Raw genomic sequence first — 23,284 nt, 5'->3', positions numbered from 1 at the left:
ACATACCCCTAGGGGTACTTGGAAAGGTCACGGGGGAACGTGTGGGTGGGTGGAGATGGAGTGCATCCTGGGGCGTGGTGGTAGCATCTCCCCTGGCACGTTCCCACACGTTGCCTCTTACCAGGGGGAGGGGTGCGCTGGGTCCTGCCAGCCCCACACTGCCCCACGCACTACCTCTCTGCCCCCACCTCAGCTCACTCTCCTGATTTGCTGCCAGGCCACTGCCCTCGGCCAATAGCTGACAGCAAGGCGGTGCTGCAGCCAACCCCTGCCTGCAGAGCCTGGAGGGCAGTGAGGCACAAAGGGTCTGAATGGTGGTGATAGTGGGGAACGTGTTTTTGTGTCTGCTCCCAGGAGCAGGGTGGCGGGGCAAAGGCAGCAGTGCCCCTCTGCAGGCTGCACAGGTGCTGCCTTGTTGGCTGGATGCAGGAGGGGGGGCTCACACATGGCGGCCACCACTGCCGCCACTACCAGCTTTCCAGTGCCTAGTCACGAGTGGCTCTGCAGGCTGCTGAAGGGCAGCATGTTGGCCGGGTGCGAGGCCCGTCAGCAGCCTGTGGAACTGCACGTGCGACCGGCCATGGGAAAGCAGGGCACGGTGGCGTAGGGTGGTGATGGTGGCCACTGCAACTGAGCCCCTTTCCCTATCTCTGTTTCACCACTGGCTGTCACCACCAGAAGGAGTACACTTGCTAAAAAAAGGTTGAAAACCCTTGGTGTATATAGTATAAAAAAAATCATTCTGCTACCTGTACCTATGTTCTTTACTGCACAAACAATATTAAAATCCTTATTATCTGTTTCTGCAAAGAATAAATGCATTTTCACTAAAACCTAGTAACTTTCTGCCTCCTAAGTAATCACAACAAAATCTTATATCATCCATCAAAATGCATTATGTTTTAGTGCATTGGACACTGAGTGCCACTTCATGCTTTCAAAGCAAACTATAATAAATTATTAAATGTTTTTCCTTGTATTACCTACATCAAAGAACATTGCTAAGATTGACTGCAGAATCAACCAACTTCATGATATTAGCTGGATCATTTGCTGGGATATTTTGCAAGATTCTGAGGCAATAAATCATGAGGCTTTAAGCTATGTCTTCACTCTAGTCAGGTGGTGTAATTCTAGCTGGGTAAGCATACGTGAGTTAGCTTTAATCTAGCTAATGTGCATGCCAGTATCCTTGAAGATTTGGCAGCTTTCAGTGGAGGCTGGTAACCCTCACTACCTACTTTCAGGTCTAGGTTGTCTCTTTTTTAACATTACTATTAACTACAGTACAGACCCAACATTCATATATCCTGATGACAAAGCACATTTTCTAGTGATTTTAAGGCCCAAGATTGTGACAAAGCTGTTTAACATAAGTGTGTATCATAAGTGAATCTTAGGCATAGGACATGTGCCTCTATTTCTTGACAAGGTAAATTAATATCCTGATAAGTGAAAATCTGGGACCATGATATTTAACTTTTAAAGTTTGCCACAGCCACACAGCTCAGCTCTACTCATCCTCTAAGCTATTTTATTTCCCCATTTATCTAGTTAACCTTCAGCTGTAAAAGTTGAATAGTATGGCTCAAGATATGCATTTGTCTTGAACTTTACAGATACATTTTTCTTCTACTTTTAACTGGAGCAGAAACATATTCCTTATTTGCAGTTTATCCAGAATGCGCAATGCTTTGGTATTACTCAGAGAGATAGATTATGTCCTTAATTAGCAGTTCAGCTTACTCCTTCAGTCCTACCCATGTTAGGAAAGATATATATTAGTGCATGTCTATGTCTCCTTGGTATGCTATGTACTCATTCAGCATCACTTCCACTGACACCCACCTTTGCTTTCTTGGGTATTTAATTGTTTACAATTAACATGTCATCTTGTGACTTCAGTACCCAGGAGAGGCAAAATGAATATTTATCATTCTAAAAGCTACCATAAGTGTAACCCTTAGAATGACATAGGCATTGCATTTCATTATAGTTTTGTGCTTACAGTCATTGCTGTAGCAACACAAACGAAAGTAAAATGTATTGATCTAAGGTACTTATGTTATCTTCAAAATCTACTATGCTCCCAGTCTCTTGCAAACATGACTTCTTGGTTGATATCCTGTTTCTCACAGCTGTTATGTGCAGTGCCGATGATCAAGCCAAGTCTGGCACTGAACAATTTGTTTAAGACATGATTTTTATCAGAACAAAGAAAACAACTAAACAATGTATTGTCTGTGGACCCAGGTCTGACTGTATCCTATTTTTAAAAGCACACAGATTATTAGCTGTTAAATTAGAGACAAATGAGATAGTAATTATCACTTATATAGCACTTTTCAAACACTAACTAGCTTTAATACTCACAACAGCCCCCTTGGATAGTTAGATATTATCACTGCTTTACAGATGGAGAACCTGAAAGAGACAGTTCCTGGCTGCCTACAGGGATCCCTCCTCTCCTAAAAGAAGCTACTCCCATGGTACCACATTAATCACCCAAGAAATTTTTGTGAGAAAGCCGAGCCATGTACTAGCTGATGGAGATGTAAGATTCCTATTAATGTCTTTCATAGAATCATAGAAAATGAGGGTTGGAAGGGACCTCAGGAGGTCGTCTAGTCCAACCCACTGCTCAAAGCAGGACCACCCCCAACTAGATCATCCCAGCCAAAGCTTTGTCTAGCTGGGTTTTGAAAACCTCCAAAGATGGAGCTTCCACCACCTCTCTGGGTAACTTGTTCCAGTGTTTTGCTACCCTCCCAGTGGGAAAATTCTTCCCAAAACCTAAAAAAAAAAAAAAGAGATTTAAGATTACTTGCCCACACACCTACTTAAACTGCCAGCTTTTTTGTTCCCAGCTCACAACTCATACCCTTCAGCCATGGAAGAGGCTATTTGTTGCATAGTGAGATATATCCTGTGCCCTTGTGGCACAGTGACTCCCTTCAGGGGTTGTACAACTATCCTACCCAGTAGATAAAGTACAATTCTTTCAGTCTATCCGTAACTACCTCTGCCTTCAGAGGTAGAGGAATCAGAACCTGTACCTGATTCTTTGTTCTGTATTTAGCTAGGTCATGCTTCCTCATGACCTTTGTTGTACAAATGGTGTGCATCTCAAGAGGTCAATCAGTGCCCCTTTAGGTAAGGCTATTTTGAGTATAATTTCTGTCGCTCATTTTAAATACAACATTTGTTCTTTTAATCAGAAGATGGTTAGGAAATATTAATCTACTGGATGCTGAGTTTAGCATTTAGAAATGGAATTGTGCAGACACAGTGTACATTGCTTGTTTGTTATATATTAATACTATGGAAATCTGCCATGCTTGGTACGTGGAAGTCAGTGCCTTCTCTTTATTATGTTGATGCTCCAATAAAAGTTGCAATTGGTCCAAAATGTGCTGACATCCTGGAATTCTGTTTAACCTGACTGTTCTTAATAGAAGAGACATAAGTACAATTTGAAAGATAAAAATTGGGACATCATGAAAGGTTTTTAAATTACAGAATAAATGAAGTAGGTAGTAAGAAGCTCCAGGACCTTCAGAAAATGTCACCAAGGTCTACACTTCTATTTTTCTTATGAAAATCTAGAAGTCAGCGTGAATCCTTAAGATTTCAGACATGTTACCTTACTTGCATTTTGTCTTATGTTGAGATACATATTGTTCTCAGTCAGTAAAATAACCAGAACACCCTTCCCTGCCCCCCCCCCCACACTGAAAATCTGTTTAATTTTAGGCACATAACTTTCTAATCATGAAAAATGTTTATGGTAGGTACTTATGTTTCAAATGGACCAACTTTTATGAAAACTTTCTGAATTAGGGAAGGGTATTCTGAATAGAGAGTACACAAACTTCCTTACAGACTATTGTGACAAAATTCTATATGATTTTTAATTACTGTCCTGATGCAACTGTCGGCAGTCAAACACAACAGTGAGATGAACCGTATGAGCAGAACTTCTGTAAGTGCTTCTGAGCTAAAATCCAAATTAAGAGCTAAGGGCTCTATTTTTAATAACTTCTTGTCATCTGGCCCCAGAATAGAATCCTAAACCTAGAAATAGGGGCACAGACTGAAGTGACAAGTTTTGCCCAATCTGGCCACAGAAAGCAGTCTATAGCCATAACCAAACACAAGTGACTGCTTCAAAAATAGACAGTAGGTAAAAATCTGGAGCTGCACTTCTATCAGCACCCAAGATGCTCCCTGTCCAGTGTGTGAACTAAATTAGGTGCCTTATGGCCCCTCTACACATGCAGGTAGGTGCAGTGGGATCTAATGTACAATCCAGTCATTTCTCCTCCCATGCCACATGTGCATGGTTGGAAGCATGATTATGGGATCATAAAGCAGATCCCATCATGCTGATCCTGGGCTTCCCCTGCATCAGCAAGAAGCAAGTTCCCATGGCTGGGAACCCCTCAAATTGACCTGGGCTTCCAGCCATGGGGGCTCCCCAAGGGGCCTTGTAGGAGGGATATCGCAACTGATGCTGTTTCCCAGCCGCAGGGGTGCATGGGGCTCTCCCATGACTGGAAGTCCTGTCAGTTGATAGGGCTCCCAGCTGTGGGGCCATATGCTCCTGTGGCTGGGAACAAGCATCAACTGGGAGCTCCCAGGCTCAGGGGTGAACATGGGCCCCACCAGCTGGAAGCTCCGATCAGCTGATGATACTCTCAGCCACAGGGGCTTCTGGCCACGTTTTCAAGTAATGGTGTGATAAGAAGCAGCTACAAAGTTATTACACTTATTTTGTGGAATAACTCTGTAGCTTATTCCTCTCTTTTCATGTCATTAATTGAATGTGTGTGTGGCTGGATAACCATCTAAGGCATACTTAACTGATTAATTACACCATTAGTGTAATGTGTAGATGGGGCCTAGGAATAGACTGCTATGAAACCTACAGGATGAGTGGGGAGCCACATAGATCTAGACAATGAGAAATAAATAAGCATAGGGGATTATCTGAAATCCTGTCTCTCTGATCTCAGGCATCAGAAGGATCTTCTGTATAATGTATAACCTTATCCAGATGTCTGTATTCATTCTTTAAAAGAAATGAGGTGGGCTCAGTGTTTGCTTGAGACATTGGCATTTCTGGTGCCCATCTTTTAGGCAATAACTTAAAACTTTTTCCCAGCAAGTGGGAGATCCAAGTTCAGTGTCCATCTTTAGCCTGAGGGAATTCAAACCCCCAACCCCCAACTCCTAACATTGCCTTAACTATGAAGCTATAGGCTACTTGGGTAGGACCATCTTCCACTCCTCCAATTGAAGCTGGAAATAGTAGAATGTGGGAGTCCTAGCCCAGAAAAGGAAGTACAGGAGAGATGTGCCTAATGATGAGCAGTTTCCTGGATTCAAGTCTCTTCTGCCGTTATGCATTTTGTTTAATATAGTCATTAGATAAAAATTAGAAAAAAATCCCAATTGCCCTTAACCACTGGGGCTAGGTCACACCACTCTCTGTAGCATTTCTTAGTGGCTACCTACCTATAAATCCTATTTTTAGGTACCCAGTTGCCCCCCCCCGGGTACCTAACACTCACTGTGGATTATGTTACGTAGCATTATGCCTTTGTGGATGTATCTTTTCAAACTTAACTGAAAACTAATATCCTGATACTTGTTTCAGTCACAAATATGAATATACACAAAAGATTTTGTGGGTGAGAAGGCAGCTTGCAGAATTCATTATATAACGGCAAGGCTGGAGGGCATTTTGTTTTGTTTTGAGAACATTCTTCAACGTAGGGATATTAAGATGTAGAGTACAGTTGTAATCAAAATTATTGCTGTAATGATAGAATTGTGTTTCTGTTATGCCATTTAGACTCTAATAACTTCAGATACTAACATTTTTCATTCCTTGATGTCTATGCAATATAGACTATAGATGTCAGTACATAATATATAGTGTGTACATGTGTATGGTATGTGTGTACTTTTGTAATATTTGAATGTGCCTATCATGTACAGAGAATGGGTTTTCCTAAAGGACCATTTGCATAAGTAAAAATGGTGGGAAAGTTTATGAGCTAACAAATTATTATTTTTTATGTTATTTCTTTTTTTTTTTTCCAGATTAGTTTTCATTCCTGTGCTTGGCTAACTTTTGGCACTTAAGAGCTTAATGTTCTTTTTCAAGACTTTTTTTTTTATATCAGAAAACTGTTATTCCTAAAATGACAAAAATTTACACTACATCTGTGAAACACGTCTTTTAGTATTCATTGTTAGGTGTACAGCTCCATTAACCTAGAAACAGCTTAGAATGGAAGATTTTTTCCCCCTATTTCACTGTACATGAGAATGAGTAAGCATATTTTTAGATTACAGGCTAAACCTTTTTGTATGCCTTGTCTTTCACCTCATTGATGGATCATTGAAAATGCCAGATAGATATCAAGATCACCCAATATTTGTTTTCAGTTCTGTTTACAGCCAGAATAGTAACCTCTTGTGAAAAATGTGGTTATTAAGAAAGCTATGAGAAAAATGTGAATACCAGAAAAAGGATAATATTCCAACTGAGCAAATAGAATGAATATTATACATTTCTATATCTTTCATCATAGGCGAATGAGAGCTGTTTTTAGTACAAATGTTATTCTTGAAGCAGAATGGCAGGGGTTCTCACTTGTAAAAATATTTTTGTTTTCTTGGCATTGTGAAAAAGGGAAAAGTTCAAAAGAAAACTGTGGTAGTTTCCTTTTCCTAAAAGAACAATTTTCATAATAAAACTTGAGTCCACTGATAAAAGATGACATTTTTGTCCTCAGCTAAAGCTACTGATTTTTCATGAGGTTGAAAAAAGTAATAATTGTTTATTATAACAATAGATAGTGTTATACTCTTTTATCTATTAATGATTTCCTTAGGTCCTGATTCTGAATTGGGAAGGTACCAGTGTACCATTGAAGTCAATGGGATTCTTTAAAGGCTCCATGATTTGTCCTAAAGTATCCAAATAAAAATGTTGATGCTACTTTTGAGCATTCAGTTGGTCAAAACTAATTTTCCTCCCAAGGCTTAAAATATCCCTTTTAAAACCAGAACACAAGAATGGCTTAACAGCACTTTTGTCACTTGCCCCCTCAGAGCCTGTATCAACTTCAGAATGAAGTGCTTCAGGAAAAGTAATAGTGCATTAAAAGCCACTAGAGAGATTTGGATACTTCCCTTCAGTTACTAAGGTCCCTAGCTCCTACTGGTTTTAATATCTAGATTTATATAGGCACAAAATGTTTTGTGTGTCAGAAGACAGCTTGCAGAATTCATTATAAATGTAGGCTGGCAGGCATTTTGTTTTTCCCTATTAGTATCGAGTACATTATTTTGTGGATCTTAACATCTCTCCATTGATGCATAATTTATCATTTGTTCTTTTAGGTTCCAGTTGGAATGTTTTTTCTGGCAGCAAACACTTTTTGATCACAGTTATAATGGTCAGGTTAATGAACATGTTTTCTGTGAGAAGATTTTTTTGTTGCTGATTACAGCAGATGAGAGTAAATATCAATGGGAATTAGGTGCCAAATTAAGAGTTAAGCACTTAATTACTTTGACTAGCTGGACATGTGTTCAGGATTCCTCTATGCCATCTAACTTTTTCTAATTGCAGGGAATAGGCACAGGTGAAGTGGCAGTGAGTGAGCAGGGCTTATTTCTCACAGGTATCATAGTGCTTAGGGTCGGAAGGGACCTAAAAAGATCATCAGGTCCAACCCCTTGCCCCAGGCAGGAATGAATGCCGGGGTCATAACACCCCAGCCAAATATCTGTCCAGCCTCCTCTTGAAGACCCCCAAGGTAGGAGAGAACACCACCTCACTTGGGAGTCCCTTCCAGAGCCTGGCAGTCCTGACTGTAAAGTAATGTCTCCTGATGTCCAGCCTGAACCTTCTCTCTAACAATTTGTGTCCATTATTCCTAGTAACCCTGAGTGGTGCCCCGGGGAACAGAGCCTTCCCCAATTCCCACTGGTCCCCCCTGGTGAGTTGGTAAATGGCCACAAGATCCCCTCTCAACCTTCTCTTGTGGAGGTTGAACAGGTTCAGGCCCTTTAGCTTCACTTTGTAGGGCCTGACCCGCTGCCCCTTGACCATGCGAGTGGCCCTCCTCTGGACCCTCTCAATGCTAGCCACATCCCTCTTGAAGTGCGGTGCCCAGAGGGGAAGGATCACCTCCCTGGACCTGCTTGTGATGCATCTGTAGATGCACGACAAGGTGCGGTTAGCCTTCCTGACCACTTCCTTGCATCGGCGGCTGATGTTCATTCTGGTAGTTCTAGGCTTGGCAGGGAGGTAGTATATAGAGGACTCAGGACCTTTGAAAGTCTTAGTTATATTTCTTAAAGAGAAAGTAATTCAGATAAATAATTTTAAAAAGTAATGACATCTAACACTATACAGGTCAACCATTGTACAGTACTTTAGTACCCATCTGGACTAAGTGCTATGAGATGGCCTCTTAACGAAGTTCCTTCTGGGTATGTTCAAAAGGTGCCTTAAATTCCACCCACACAGAGAATTTCCTGCTTTATTTCATTGGATAACACTGAATTCCTGTAAACTGTTGTTGCTTCCTGCAGAAGAGTTAAAATGTAAAAATCTAATTAGCTCTCTCATGCTTCTGTCAAAAAAAAAAGACATAAATATCATCTTTGAGTTTGTGTTCACTCACTGATTAGTAATTTAGAATTTTCATTGATGACTCAAGGCATCTTTAATAAGATGCTTAAATAATTAAGACAACTTAATTAAGAATGCTGTAATAACAATTTGAAAAGATCACTCTGTGGTTCCCTTGAGAGGATTACAAATTCACTACCACAGTCCTGTAACCACAATATTTACTGTTAACCATATACTCATTGTCATGCTTAATAAGCAGAGGTATGTCACAGTACCCCCCATTGGGAGAGGGATTCTTAACAATAATACAAGATTACTGCCAACCCACAGGTAATTTCCAAGGCTAAATACAATCATATGATAACATTTATTATGAAAAGAGCCAGATTTTGTACTAGTGTAAATAATCAAAGTTGATGGATCTGTGCCAAATTAAGCCAGCTGGAGATATGGTCTATTGTGTCCTTTACGTTTTAGACACAGAAACAAGTATTTAGGTAGCTTCCATTTGAGTGTAACATGCAACTTAAAACCAAATGCATCATTATTACTGTGGATTTTTAGAGGGTTTTTTGAAGAGATAGTCATATCCTATGGGTGAGACAGTTTTTTGAGGGGTTTTTGGCTGAAATGTTTCCACTTATCAGACTACCATTTTGTTGTCCTTATCTGTTTAGTCATGTGTTTGATTAAGTATAACTAAACAGTTCTGAATTTCATCTCAATTAAATTTTATTTATTTTTTATTCTTTTTTTTCCCAGGAGGTGTTTGTATTGCTCAGTCTTTAAAAATTCCCCGTGAACCAAAACCAGGAGAGTTTGACAAGATCATCAAACGCTTGTTGGAAACTCCTAATGCTCGAGCTGTAATCATGTTTGCAAATGAGGATGATATTAAGTACGTCTTTCCTAATTTAAATTGAAAAGTTGCTCTTCATAGAAAGATATTCACCAAAATGTGACTTTCTAAAAGATTTCAAATTGCATTCCAATATCAATATTCTTGGGAACTGGTTTATAGGACATTCAGTTGCAATTATACATCATGCTATGCCTCTGATCCTCAGAGACTTAACAATTTTTTAGTTTCTAGGAATGAAGATCCTCCAGATTGTAACTTGGGGATTGAAATAAATGAAACAAATAAGAATGATAGACACAATTATATAGCTAGGGGAAAGGATGAGGCAAATTAACATGTACAGTACAGTAGCTTGAGATCTGAACACTGTCCCTGTCGAGAGATATAGTTTAGACTGTCAGAATGATTGTCTAATCGGTTAAAGTGAGAGTATTTATGTATTGCCAGAATTAATGTTGAAGGGGGGCTCTAATCAGTATTATTTCTTGATAAGTGCATTCTGTCTAACTAGTCATTTTGTTTGTTTATTCTCAGGAGAATATTAGAGGCAGCCAAAAAAGCTAATCAAACAGGACATTTTCTTTGGATTGGCTCAGATAGTTGGGGGTCAAAAATTTCACCTGTTTATCAACAGGAAGAGATTGCAGAAGGAGCAGTCACCATTCTGCCCAAAAGAGCTTCTATAGATGGTAAGAGCAATAATGACACAGTAGTGACACAAAAGACATGCAGTAAATTTTTTTTGAGTCAGTTTGAACCAGATCTGCAAGGTCATTTAGATACCTGGCAGAACCATCTCTTTCTAGTGTATTTCAATGGATTAATGATAAATTAATTAGTATATAGTAATCACTTGAATTGATTTTCTTCACCTCTAGTAATCTGCAGCAGCATTATGAACTGGTACCAGCAATAATTGCTATAACAGAATATTTTTTCCAGGACAAATATTTCTATGAATTATAAATATAGGTAACAGTTTTAATTCCCTAAGTACTATTTCTAATTTTAAATAAAATTTCATTCAGGTAGTTAATAGGTTTATATATTACAAGTATGTATTTCAGTCTTGTCTATGCAAAATCCTTCACACACATTTTGAGATATATTATTTATCTTATACCATATTTTGTGCTTCTTTTATTAAATGTAGGATTTGATCGATATTTTCGGAGCCGTACCCTTGCTAATAACAGAAGAAATGTATGGTTTGCAGAATTTTGGGAAGAGAATTTTGGATGCAAATTAGGATCACATGGAAAAAGAAACAGTAATATCAAGAAATGCACAGGTAAACTGCTAGAATAAAATATATACTTAATTTTTTTTATAATTCATTAGAAGACAATATTATAGGAATTGGCTTTTGTTGGTAACTTGATAAGCTGCTTATGACAGATATTCATATACAAACCCTTTCTATTCAAGGCACTGATTATGCTATCATAAGTTGATATCTCTACTGTTTGTAAGCTTTTAAAATTGATATTTCTTTCGTTAGTAGGTTACAAACTCTTTTTATCAGGTATAGCTTTAGTTACATGTTGGTTATCTAGGCTTACTGGGCTAGATCCTATTTCTAGGAAGTTGACCCACTGAACTAGCCTAGGAGAAGACAAACAAGCCTGAGTAAGTGTAGCTCAGTGAGATGGGACCCCAAAAGGAAAACAACAACAAGAAAAAAAATCAAATTTCTCATCATTTGGCTTTGTGGAAAGAAAACAAACTTTCTATTTTCTATACTATAGCATTGATATTTTCTCCAAATGGTGAACAGAAGCATTTAATAAATCTGTTGTATGGCTGAAATAATGAGATACTGTTCACTAAGCTTATTGCAGTTTCACAGGTAGAAACCCTGAGTGTACAAGTGTTCAAGCAGTTTCTACTGAACCAAAGATGATGGGTCCAGTAGAAATTTTTGTCTCATTGAACAAGGTGGAAGTCAGCTTCAGTACAGTTTCTACCAGAGGAATGAACACTTCCATACTTACTTTACCAATAGAAGCTCCACTGCTGTCTTTTAGCATCCCAGCATGCATTGCTTTGTTGTTCCTCCACTGCTCCAGCTGAGTCATAGACCAAAACCCTCCTCCTGTCAGCCTTGGGGCTGGGAAATAAATCCCAGTCTCTATCCACAGCCCTGGGCTGCAAAGCTGACAACCCACTGATGAGCCCCTGAGCTTTAAGTGTTGGCTCTGTCACCCAGCTGGGCAGTGAGTGCAGTATTTAAAACCTGGAGGGCTGGGAACCAGGGTGGGAAGTACTACCTACTGGGGTGTGCGAAATGGGTAGTATTTGATTTGGATTTGGATTCGGCCTGATTAGGGGGACAGTGATTCAATTCGCTGATTCAGATCACTGTCTCAATTCAATTCAGTCAAATCTGAAGATTCAGTTCTGATTTGGAGAATCAGCAATTTTGGCCAGTTTTCTGTTTTTTATACGTATCTTGAGGTATCAGGCATGGCTCATGAATGCTGAGATTCTGGGGCAGACGGAGAATCCCATGGGAGCGCGGGGTGGGGAAGGGGGGTCCCCTGCATGCTAGGTGGTGGACCTGGAAGTGGACCAGAAGTACTTCGGGTCCACTTTCGGGTCCATCGCTGAGTGTGTGGGGCAACCCCCTGCTCTCCCCTGTTTGGCGATCGGCCGCGGGGGGAGCTCAGGTGCCTCCCACCAACCCAAGAGGCACCAGTCGCCAGGGCAGGGGTGCGGACCCCCACATGGAAGTACTTCTGGTCCACTTCTGGGTCCACTGCCAAGCATTTGGTGACCCCCCCCTGTGCTCCTGTTGGATGCTCCATCCACCCCACCATCTTAGCCACACCTGGTATGTCGAAAAAACATATAAAGCTGTGTCTTTGGCCAAATCATCGAATCTCTCCGAGTCAATTGTGGAGGCTTATGATTCATTTTGGAGAGATTAATGGGTCTCCTGATTCAGTTCAGATTTGGAGATTTGGCCACCAAATCGGGCTGATTTTCCTCCAAATCGAATCAGTGACAAAATCTTCACACAGCCTTACTACCTACTCCCCTTGCTGTTTAAGTTTCCTTCTTGGGACCAGTCTGAGAGTGAAGGGAAGCAGGAAGTAATGCTCCTGGCTTCTTCCCCAGACCATGGGCTACATAGGTTGGGGAACAAGCTGGAGGCTGTGCCTCTTGGCTGGGTGCCATTGTCAGCACTGGCTGTCTGGAGAGCACACAGCTGGCTTCCTGAACACTTGAACAGCCTGTAGGGTTTCAAACTGCTTCAGCTTAACTGCTGCATTTCCACCGGTTCATTTGAATGCTTACATACACCCTAGGATTCATAAGGCACAATCTACATATAGTTTGAGAGCTCAAAATCTAATATGTAAAATGCATATCTGGTATACAGATGTAATATGCTCTGTATATGAATTATTACTAAATAACTTCACAATATGTTTTCTAAACCAAAAGGAAAAATAATGGCACCCTTGGATAATAGCATCCTTTTGGCAGCTTCTCTTTGGAACTGCTGTGTCTACAGTTGTATGTTTACCACTGATATCCTAAGTGTGGTCTTACCTTTTTTCAGGAACTGCTTTTTTCTCCCTGGCAGCTATCTGTAATGGGACTGTCCCTGAGGGTGGCCACAACATCTCCTAGTGGGAAAACTAATCCTGCCTCTCACTCCAGCTCTTCAGAGTACCCCTCTTTTTGCTATCTCTCCAGCCATGCCTTAATGGAACTGTAATAGCATGTAGGGAAGCTGCCCCTGAGTGTGGGAGTGATCCTTGTGGTGTTGTCTGTGGTGCTGTCCACTTACTTCATTGGATGCTCTAGCTACTTGACATGAGAGCTATAATCTACTGATAAAATTACTGTACTCACTGACTTGTACTACTCATGCCCTGCTGGCACTAAGCTTGCCACTTTTGCACTGATCATGGCCCTACAGACACTTAGTCTTAGGGCAGTAATCATGGCCCTCTCTCCCTAATAATGCATTAAGGGCTTTAATTGAAGCCACCAGCTGCCTCCATAGCTATGTCCATGCCTCATAGATATCAGTTACCATTAGTTAATAAATCCAGTCCTTGGGGTCCTCACCCCTTCTGTTTGGGCTTCATCCTTTATAACTTTGGCCCCTTTTCTCTGGCTGTGACCTTTGGCCCTGGCCCACTTGTTCTGGCCTGGCTTCTCAGTCCCAGCCTTCTCAGCCTTAGTCTTGGCTTGGGACTTAGTCCTCTGGACCTCACTCTCTGCTCAGGATATGGCCCTCTTGGCCTCAGTCACCTTGGGGGCTTTATCTCCTCTTCAGCTACCTCTGCCTGCTCAGTGCAGGGGTTCAAAACAGTGGGCACTCCAGGTACCCTGCTGCACAGTCTGCTGTCCACCCCTGCAGTCACAACCTGGTTCTCTGGTCAAACTTAAACACAAACATCAATACACTGGTCTCTAAAGTAATCTTATACCCCACATTAGGTCTCTACACATTGCATTTCCTTCTCCAGGCTTCCAGCTTTCCTGCAGGCAGTAACTTCTTTCCTTTAGGGGATCAGGACGTGACTACTTCCTCTGGCTCAGCGCTGAGTTTTCCAGTCATGTGACACCCCTCTTCCCCCTTAGCTCTCTTTCTGAGCCCCTCTCCCCATTAACTCTCTTGCTGAGCCCTTTAGCTCAAGCAACTGCCTGCTCCTCTCTGTGGCACCTGGCATGGCTGAGCTGCTTACTCAATAGCTGCCCTAAGCTCAGCTGCATACTCTCCCCATCAGAATGCAGCTCTAACCTGCCACTCTTGCCTCTTGAAGTAATGGGTGCTTGGCTACCTGTTACACTGTCCCTTCAAATTTGAGTCAGAAAAACAGATATTCCCCTCTTCCCGTTTTCATCATGTTGCATCTGGCCACTGTAGGATGTAGATGCATGAAGTTGCTCTATCATATGCCAGTGTAACCAGCCCAATTTCTGTGTCATGGTAATATCCAATGTTAAAAAAGAAGGGAAATAAAGGACTGAAGTTATAGCTAGGTATGCTTTACTGTAATCTGTTCAATAATGTTCCTCAAGAAAGAAGTTTATAGGCTATGAAGGTCTGTATAAGTTTTCTCAGCTTCAAGAGAAGGTATTATTTTTAGCTCTTCAGGTGGAGGCTACAGGCATCTAATTAAGAGGAGAGGACTTTTCCTTCTTAGGTAAACAATGTTTAGGAAGGCAAGAATGTATCAAGGGACTTGTGTCAGGTATCCAGGTTGTAGCCGTATTGGTCTAGAGGAAAAGGCAATCAGGACTTATAGTAGAGATGATTATCTTTTATTAGACCAACAAGATTTTTGCAAAAAAAAAATCTTTAATTGCAAGCTTTCAGGCATAAACACCCTTCATCAGGCACTGGAGAAAAGATTGTAGCAGTTCTCTTGGGTAGAAATGAAAGTTCATATTTCATAGGATTTCAAAGAGAAGTCAATTGATGGAAAACTCCTCTGTGCAGCCAGTTCATAGCTGGTATGAAGCCTCTCACCTCCTGTGAGGATCTGTGATGATGCAAATTATCAAGGAACTTGGAAACCAATTTTCCATCTCATGTAGCCTCCTCATTGGAGGGACAAGTTTTTCATTTATTACCCAAGAAGGAATTTTTAAGACTGAGAGGCTTTTCATCACACACATCGTTCAGGAGAAAAATTACACCTACTGCAAAAGAAAGAACTGGCAGAGGCAATAGGCCTTTTGCCTACTTTTGATTTTCATATGTTGGAGATTGTCCAGCTGAAGTGCTTATAAGGCTGCAATCTGGTGAGGAAAATCCAATACAGCTCAATAGATAGAGCTACTTGGAAGCACTGTGAATTGTAAGGTCTCTTGCATTATCAATTTCCAAAAGACAAGGTCTCTCGCATTAGCAAGTCCAAAAGACAAATAAAAAGACCCAATAATTTAAAATATGAAATGTGACAATATTAAAAATACCCCAAACAATTCTCCTAATTCTAATGCTGTTGCAGTGATAATATTTATACTCATGGGGGGAAGATCCAAAGCATAGTAACAGAGAATGAGGTTGAAGGGCTAGAGAACAGAGATTAGAAAGAGACAGAGTCAACTGAAGTGTACGTTTAAGTTTGCTTAGTTCAATTCAGCTCATTTGATTAAGGTTTGATCTGTTCTAGGGATGTAGGAGGTTTGGCAAGATTTTTACTGTAACTAGAATTATTAGACAAGCCTTAGTACATATAACTAGACATTTAATGTAGGCTAATGCAAAGGCAGTGTAATATGTAAAATTTAGGGAGAGAAAATCAGACCTGATGTATGGAGATGCAGTTCCATTGAGATCAGGTCTGAATTTGCCCCAAGGTATCTCTTTCAGGCATATATTTAACATAGTGCTTTAAATCTTCTGAACGGTACAATCCAGTCTTCCAATACAACCTCAACAAAAATGTTAATTAAAAGTGTTCTTTCATGCATATCTCTTTGCAGTTTGAGAAGTCTCTTTCTGTTTCTGTGTGGTTAGCATTTTGTTTAACTACTCTGCAAACCCAATCAGCCTTTAAATGCCTATAATGACTGACTGCACTGCTAAAAATAGAGATGGGAGAAGAGAGATTCCAAAAGCATATAGAGACCTGTGCAAATTATGCAAATTTGAATTTGTTTTATCAGGTTGATTTTTTTCACTGGAAAACTCCCAGTATAGTATGACAGACGGTACCTATTTGAGAACTTCACAAATGCATTAATTCATCTAAAATAAATGTATTTTTGTATAGTGTTGCAAACTGAAAAAAATAATGGAAAAAAGCTTTTTTCATTAGCTTTTTAAACAGTGATGGGAGAAATTGTAGAACAAATGAGAGAGCTTGCTTATGGAATATGAGCCTTTGAAACACTCAGCAAATGTCTGCCTAACTTGTGTAATAGATCAATTTCTTATAATCTATACTCTTAAATATACTTCTCAATGAATTGAAAACCACTCAGTGTGTGAAAAAGCAGTGTATTTCTCAATTAAGGCCAAAAGAAGTGTAGCTTATGATGGTCAATTGTTTGGTATGCCATGGCCCAAGAGGCATTGTGGCTCAAGATGAACTTAGTGTGAGATCCACAAGGGGATTTAGGCATGACAGTGCTAAAAAATCCCATGCCTAGAGTGTAGGCAGCCACTTTCAGAAGTGGAATTAATAAACCTAGACTGAGTGCCTTAGGATATGTCTATGCCGGGCTAGTGGCTTGTCTTGGCTGGATAGTTCTGAGCATGCCCTAGTACTAGTTTCTGTTTTTGTCTGTTCTTGAATTTTGCCTTTTGCCTCCCATATGTGTTCTATTTTATACAAAGGATAATGGGAACTGCCTCTACTGTATGTGTTGAACTGCTACTACTTTTGTTTTGACATTATCTCAGAATTTAAAAAATGCGTTACACTGAGGCATCTAGGCTAGGTACAGACATGCAAAAAACCCAGGGTGGAATCTAAGTTACACAGTTTTCTGTAAGCGTTGCAGTTTAGGTTAGAAGCGAACAAAACACACATTTGCCCTTTCTTGGGGAGAGGGGCTGCAAATCTTAGATCAGGTTTTTAAACCAGTCTCTGTGTGCCAAACTTCTGTTTTGTTATGGGTATAGATCAGTTTCTAATCACTTATACTGGTAAAAGGGTAATGTCTGTACCTGGCCCTAATGCAGAAGTCATATGCTGTCTAATGGAAAATTAAATCAACCGTGTCATGTGTGTAACAGGGAAGCCTGTCCTCTCAGAAAGGGCAGGCAGCCCCTCTGAGTAGCTGCAGCTATGGGAAGGCTGTTAATCAGGGAGGGCTAACTGGGACCTTAAAGCCCCAAAGAGAAGAGCAGGCTGGAGGGGCAGCAAACTGTGAGGAATCAGTTGTGAGCCTGAGGAAGGTGGTGGGATGAACCACTGTCTGCATGGTTTGTTGAACTAGACTGCTGTGTGGCCGGAGCCATGGGGGGAACCCTTCCAGTGTCTGGGAAAAGATGACAAAGCTTTGTTTGCTTGTTTTGTTTGTTTAAAGACTCTGTTTTTAAGGGTAAAAACAGGCTGTATTAAAAAGTACTTGCTGAGGCTCTCCTAAGGGAGCAAGAGCATGCCTGGAGAAGGCCACAAGCAAGGCAATCTGCTTACTGTGCCATTAAGTAATACACGAGGTTGGAGAGCATTTAACTTTGCCTTTTAGATGGCAGATCATGTCCCAAGTGGTATCAACAATACTTCTAATAACCAAATAGAGTCTAATCTGTTTACCAAGTCATATTTTAGGTAATAAATTCACCCAGTTTTCAGAGTGTATCTAGCTTCCAATTTCAGAAGTCAACTCCAAATGAAAAGTCTCTGTCCTGCTATAGTGGCTGACCTTTAGGAATGTGTCACCCTGTCATAATAAGCAGAATTGAAAAAATAGATTTTCCTGTTCTGCTTGTGAGATCAGAATATTTGTTTGTTTAGGTCAAATTGCATTGATGATGGGGAACTGAGAAGAACAGTTTTTCATCATCTAACTTCTAAAAGAGTCAAAATGGATCCAGTAGGTTGAAGTATATTGTATTCAATCAAAACATATGCAAAAGCAAATGTGCATTTGACATCAGTCACAAACAGTAGACCAGTCCCTAAGAAGTGGTAATGTAGGTCTAAATTCCCTAGACAGTAGGTCTAGGACCCAATTTTCTCTCTTACTGAGCAAGTCCTTGAAGCACAAGGGTGTTGCATGAGATGTAGGCAGTCACCATGACCCACTTGAGGCTGTGGTTTGTACTGAGATCACTGTTGTAACTGTGGGTTGGGAACCTGCCCTCTGAGCACTATGGATTTGGAAATGCCGGTGGTATCTTATATGCAGCTCTAATTTAGGGCTAAGTCCTGGAATTCAGACGTGTGTAATGTTTTTTCTCAGCAAACTGTAGGTGCCTTTCTCCTCAGCATATAAACACTATAGATTTCCCAGCCTTCCTGTATTGTCTCCATAGGAATCTGAGAAGATGCCAGTTTTTTATCTTGCATTCTTCTATGTGAAGGCATCTTCAAGGATGATTTAGACCTGGTCCTTGCCCTCTTTTTAATATGTATTCATATGAAGAAACTAGACTCATATTCATTTACAAACCACATTATTTCTAACAGTTGCTTATTCTAACATGAAAAGTGTTCATAGAATCATAGAAGTCGGGTCGGAAGGGACCTTGTAGATCTTCAAGTCCGACCCCCTGCCTGGGCAGGAGGGAAACTGGGCTCAGTGACCTCAGCCAGGTAGGCATCGAACCGACAACTTTGTTTCTATACAATTTATATTTTGCCAGGAATTCAAGCCTTGGTCTCTGTCACTTTTTAGACTGGTATTTTTTTTCCATGTTAGAAGTTATGATAGTCTACATGAGCTTTAGGATATAGCTTATCTTTTTGATTTAAACTGATTGTAGAGTTCTCAAAATACCTTCCATGCTCATGCCTTGATCCTCAAAGTTGGTGATAAATTGCTTTTTCTTCCCTAGCACTTGTTCAGTGAAAGCACAGAAAGAGGCAATGCCCAACCTAGTCCATACCTCTGTGGACCTCTTTGGGGTTGGTAGAAGATAATAACTTCAGTTACTTCTGCCCATGCCTGGACTCAACATACATGTAGTTCACCTGCCACTATAGTATATAATATATCCCTGTTTCCTATATCTTCACCATTTAGTATCTCCTAAACACTTATCATGTCCCACCAAAGCATCTCCTTTCTAAACTGAATAGGCCTAGCCTCTTTTGTCTCTCCTTTTATGGATCCATACCACTAAGAATCCTTGTTGACCTTCACTGTACCTGTCTTAGTTCTTCTACATCTTTATTGATGTGTGGGGACCAGAATTAGGCACAGTATTCAAGGTTTGGGCACACAATGGACTTTGAAAGGGGCATAATGATATTTTCCATTTGGTAATATTTTGATTATTTTGATAAACTGTCCACAATGACCCTCATGGCTCCTATATATGTACAGGGAGGCTGCTCCGACATGCTGTAATTACAGCGCGTTGGATCAGATTCAGTTAACTGAGTCTGCTGGAGTGTGATAATTACCACACTCTGGCAGACTCCAGCATCATGTGTATCTATGCTGAAAAATGGCAGTGGGGCACTTTAGTCTAAAGCTTGTCCAATTTTTCAGCACTAGGATGCTGATACATGTGATACATGCTCTGGGTGCTTTTAATTGGGGTTTTCAGTTAAAGTGCTCACCTCCCAGGGCACATTTATAAATGCCCCTAGATCTCTTTCCTGTGTGGAACAGCTAATGTAGAGCCCATCATAGTGTAAGTATATTTTGGGTACACATTAGTGTACATAATAAGGTACAGTGTAATGTAGCACTTTAGGTTATGTGATATACATAAAATATCAAGTTTACTATGTATTCATTATATACTACTATTCCTGACTAGTTATTCCCATAGACTAAGGATTACATATAGTAAAAGGCAGTTTGAGATTTTCAAAATGGCCATTATTTACCTAATTTTTGGCATCTGGCCTCCAGGGAAGGATTATCCATGCTTTACACATTCACACTTGGAAGTAATGGTACATGACCTTCTGCCTTATGTGCTCAGAGTGCCCTGGCATGATGGGGAGAGCAGTCTCATGGGACCACTACTTCCTGCCTTATGCAGGAGTAAAGAATGGTTGGAATCCTGGCTCTGATGTTCCCAATATAACAGTCAGAGTAGCTGAAATGCTATAGCCAAGGGGATAACATGCTGCTTTTATAGATATGTAACAGATTGCTTCTCTTTTGGTACAAGTCAGGAGCCACAGTCAGAGTCGGAGTTGGAGTCGGCCCGAATCAGGGACAGTGATTCGATTCCTTGATACAGATCATTGTCCCTGATTCTATTAGACTGAATCCGAATCTGAAGATTCGATGCTGATTCGGAGAAGCAGCAATTCAGACATAGATAGAGTTTTAAAAGTTTTTTCTACATACCTTAAGGTACCAGCACGGCTTGTGAACGCTGCGATGCTAGAGCACATGGAGCATCCCACAGGAGTGCGGGGGGCCCCTCCATGTGCTCAGTGGTGAACCCGGAAGTGGAACAGAAATACTTCTGGTCCACTTCTGGTTCCTATGGGGACCGGACTGCCCCCCCGCCCTTGCACCTCCCTGGGTTGGTGATTGGCTGTGGGGGGACCCCAGGTACCCCCCCCAGAGTCAGGAGGTACCAGTCGCCAAGCCGCAGGGGTGCAGGGGGCCCCCTGCCTGCTCTCCAGCAGACCCTGAAGTGTACTGGAATTACTTTTGGTCCATTTCCAGGTCTGCTGCAAAGCATGCTGGGGAGCCCCCCTGCTTCTGTGGGACACTCCATGCATCCCAGCACTGCAGCATTCACGAGTCGCCTGGTATTTAGAGATATATAGAAAAAACACTTAAAGCTGTGTCTGTGTCCGAATTGCCGAATCTCTCTGAATTGATTTGGAGGGTTCCAGTTCAATTTGGAGAGATTAAAGGGTTCTCTGATTCAATTCAGAGTTGGAGATTTGGCCACCGAATCAGCCAAGTCTCAGCTGAATTGAATCAGGGACTGAAGCTTCGCACAGCCCTACAGATCAGCTCCTGGACATGAACATTTGTGCCTGGCCCTTGACTTACCACATATATTTAACTTACAAATTAGCCCTATGTTACACCATTGATTATCTGGTCTGAGAAAAATATAATACTAGTACTATTATGATTTTTATAATCTTCTGGAACAATGAGTTGATTCAGGCATCTATACAAATCTTCCAATATAAGTCAATATAAGTTTTTAGCAAAAGATATGAGTAGCTTTCTCTTTGTAGTTCACATTTTGTAACTATAAAAAGGTATTTCAAATATAAGTTAGATTGATTGCAGATTCAGTTACAACATAAATATTTGAGACTCATCTACTAGCCTCTCACTGTACAACATTCTTGTTATTAATCAATACTGATTTTGAAAGAGATCAACACATTCTAAATATATGATAAACGAAAGAAATGGATGAAGAAAAGAAAACCTGATTTTTTTTCAGTCTGTTACTGCTTAATTTTACCTGATGTTAAAAACATTATTTTGTATTCAAACTTGTGTTCTGTTCCACTTACCACTGATCTCCTAAGGTTTACTTATACTGGTATTGAACTATATAAAATGTAGGGAAGCAACCAGCACTGTTTTCAGGCAGTGGGATGGAATGACCCAGTTCTGGTCTTCCATGGGCTGTCACTAGAACCTGGCTGCTGTTTCCCCCACCACTTCTGTTTCTCCCTGCCACCACATAGGAGAAACTCTTTCCTACCTATCTGCAGTGCTGATAAAGCCTACCACTGTTCCAGCTCCCTGGCTGCACCCAGATGAGCATAGCCATGCAATATGTGGTGCTGCAAACCCATCTGGGGCACCATGCACTATACGTTCAGATGTTCTCTGTGCTGTTACCTTGCAGTCCCATGAAAAAACAATGGGGCAGCACATGCAGGGGCAACATGTGCCACTCAAAACCAGAGCCTGGCTGGCTGGAACCACATGCATCATTGCAGCTTCATCTCCCTGAGGCCCCCAGGACCCCAGGTAGTCCTGGGGTTCTGGGGTAGTGGTCCTCCCCTACCCCACCTGGGGTAACCTGCCATGTGTCAGAAGGCACATGGCACAGGTGTTTCCTGGGAACAAGTGGCAGCAGCACAAGGTGTGCCACTGCTGTTTGTTCTTGAGAAAGTAAATGTGCATGCTCATGTGGATGCAGCCCTGTGGCCAAATGCCACCAGAGGCCTCAGGTTCACAGGCCAGATCCAGTGGTTCCATAGGCCAGATTCAGCTCTCGGGGGAGTGTCTTGGGGGAGTGTCCACATTGCCATTGCAACAAGCTACCGTTACATAGCATCACCAGGCACAAACCATGATGCCTCCAGTACTGCACAGTAGCTACTGTACAGTAGGGTTGGAAACAACCTGTGTGGCATCAGGACTTGCAGTACCAGCAGTTACTGTGCAGTCATTTAGTACTTGCTCAGTCATTTAGTACTCAGTCCTCTGGATCATGGTGTACACATAAGAGTTCTGGTCAGAATCCTGATCAATCTGTTTGTAGGTGAGAAGCCCAATTTGAGGGTGACACAGCTTGTTACAAGTTTCACAGATCCATATGTAGTTTGATTTGGAGTCCAAGTTTGCAGCATGTTGCTTTCTTTTTTTTGCTTTGCTTCCATCCTCTGGATCAATGCCGCTTCATGTTGACCTGCACTCTGTGCCAGATGTTTCCTCCAGATCAGACAGGATTCTACATGCTTCTCCCAGCTTTCTTTGTTGAGGTTGAATGACTTTATATCATTTTTGCACTCATCATGGTACCACCATAGATAGTGACCCCACTTTCAAGAGTATTCTCAAATCTCTATGTAACAAATATTCTTGGGGATACAGTCTCCTTCCATTCTCCTGACATGGCCAATCTGTTGCAGTCTCCCCCTTTTGATAGTGGTTTCTAAGTGTGTCAGTCTTGTGCATTCCAGAACCCATGTGTTTGATATTGTATCTTCCCACTTTGTTTTCAGGATCTTAGACATTTCATGTGGAAGGTGTTCAGTCTCTTGATACGCCTAGCAAATGTGTTCTATGTTTCTGAATCATAAAGCAGAGATAAAGCATACAAGTCCTGTAGATTCACATCTTTAGCTTTAGCTGATAGTTTGCTGTTATTCCATGCATGTTCCTGTAATAGCTTGAAATTCTTAGCTGTTTTTCTGATTCTGTTAATCAATTCAGTGTGA

At 41.1% G+C, this 23,284-nt stretch overlaps 1 protein-coding gene across 7 annotated transcripts in view; it reads left to right on the top strand.

Moving 5' to 3' along the window:
• GRM8 (glutamate metabotropic receptor 8) overlaps positions 1 to 23,284 on the top strand; it is a 582,624-nt gene that overhangs the window by 252,300 nt on the left and 307,040 nt on the right. For all 7 annotated transcript variants that reach the window (XM_006027360.2, XM_006027361.2, XM_025208558.1 and 4 more), the window contains 3 exons: positions 9,422 to 9,557; positions 10,056 to 10,210; positions 10,675 to 10,812. In XM_006027360.2, the coding sequence (XP_006027422.1) occupies positions 9,422 to 9,557; positions 10,056 to 10,210; positions 10,675 to 10,812 (429 nt within the window). The remainder of the gene's footprint in view (positions 1 to 9,421; positions 9,558 to 10,055; positions 10,211 to 10,674; positions 10,813 to 23,284) is intronic.

Source organism: Alligator sinensis, unplaced genomic scaffold, assembly GCF_000455745.1.
Source record: "Alligator sinensis unplaced genomic scaffold, ASM45574v1 scaffold660_1, whole genome shotgun sequence".
NCBI lineage: Eukaryota > Metazoa > Chordata > Crocodylia > Alligatoridae > Alligator > Alligator sinensis.
The sequence above is the reverse complement of the archived record's forward strand: the minus strand, read 5'-3'. Positions and strand labels throughout refer to the sequence as shown.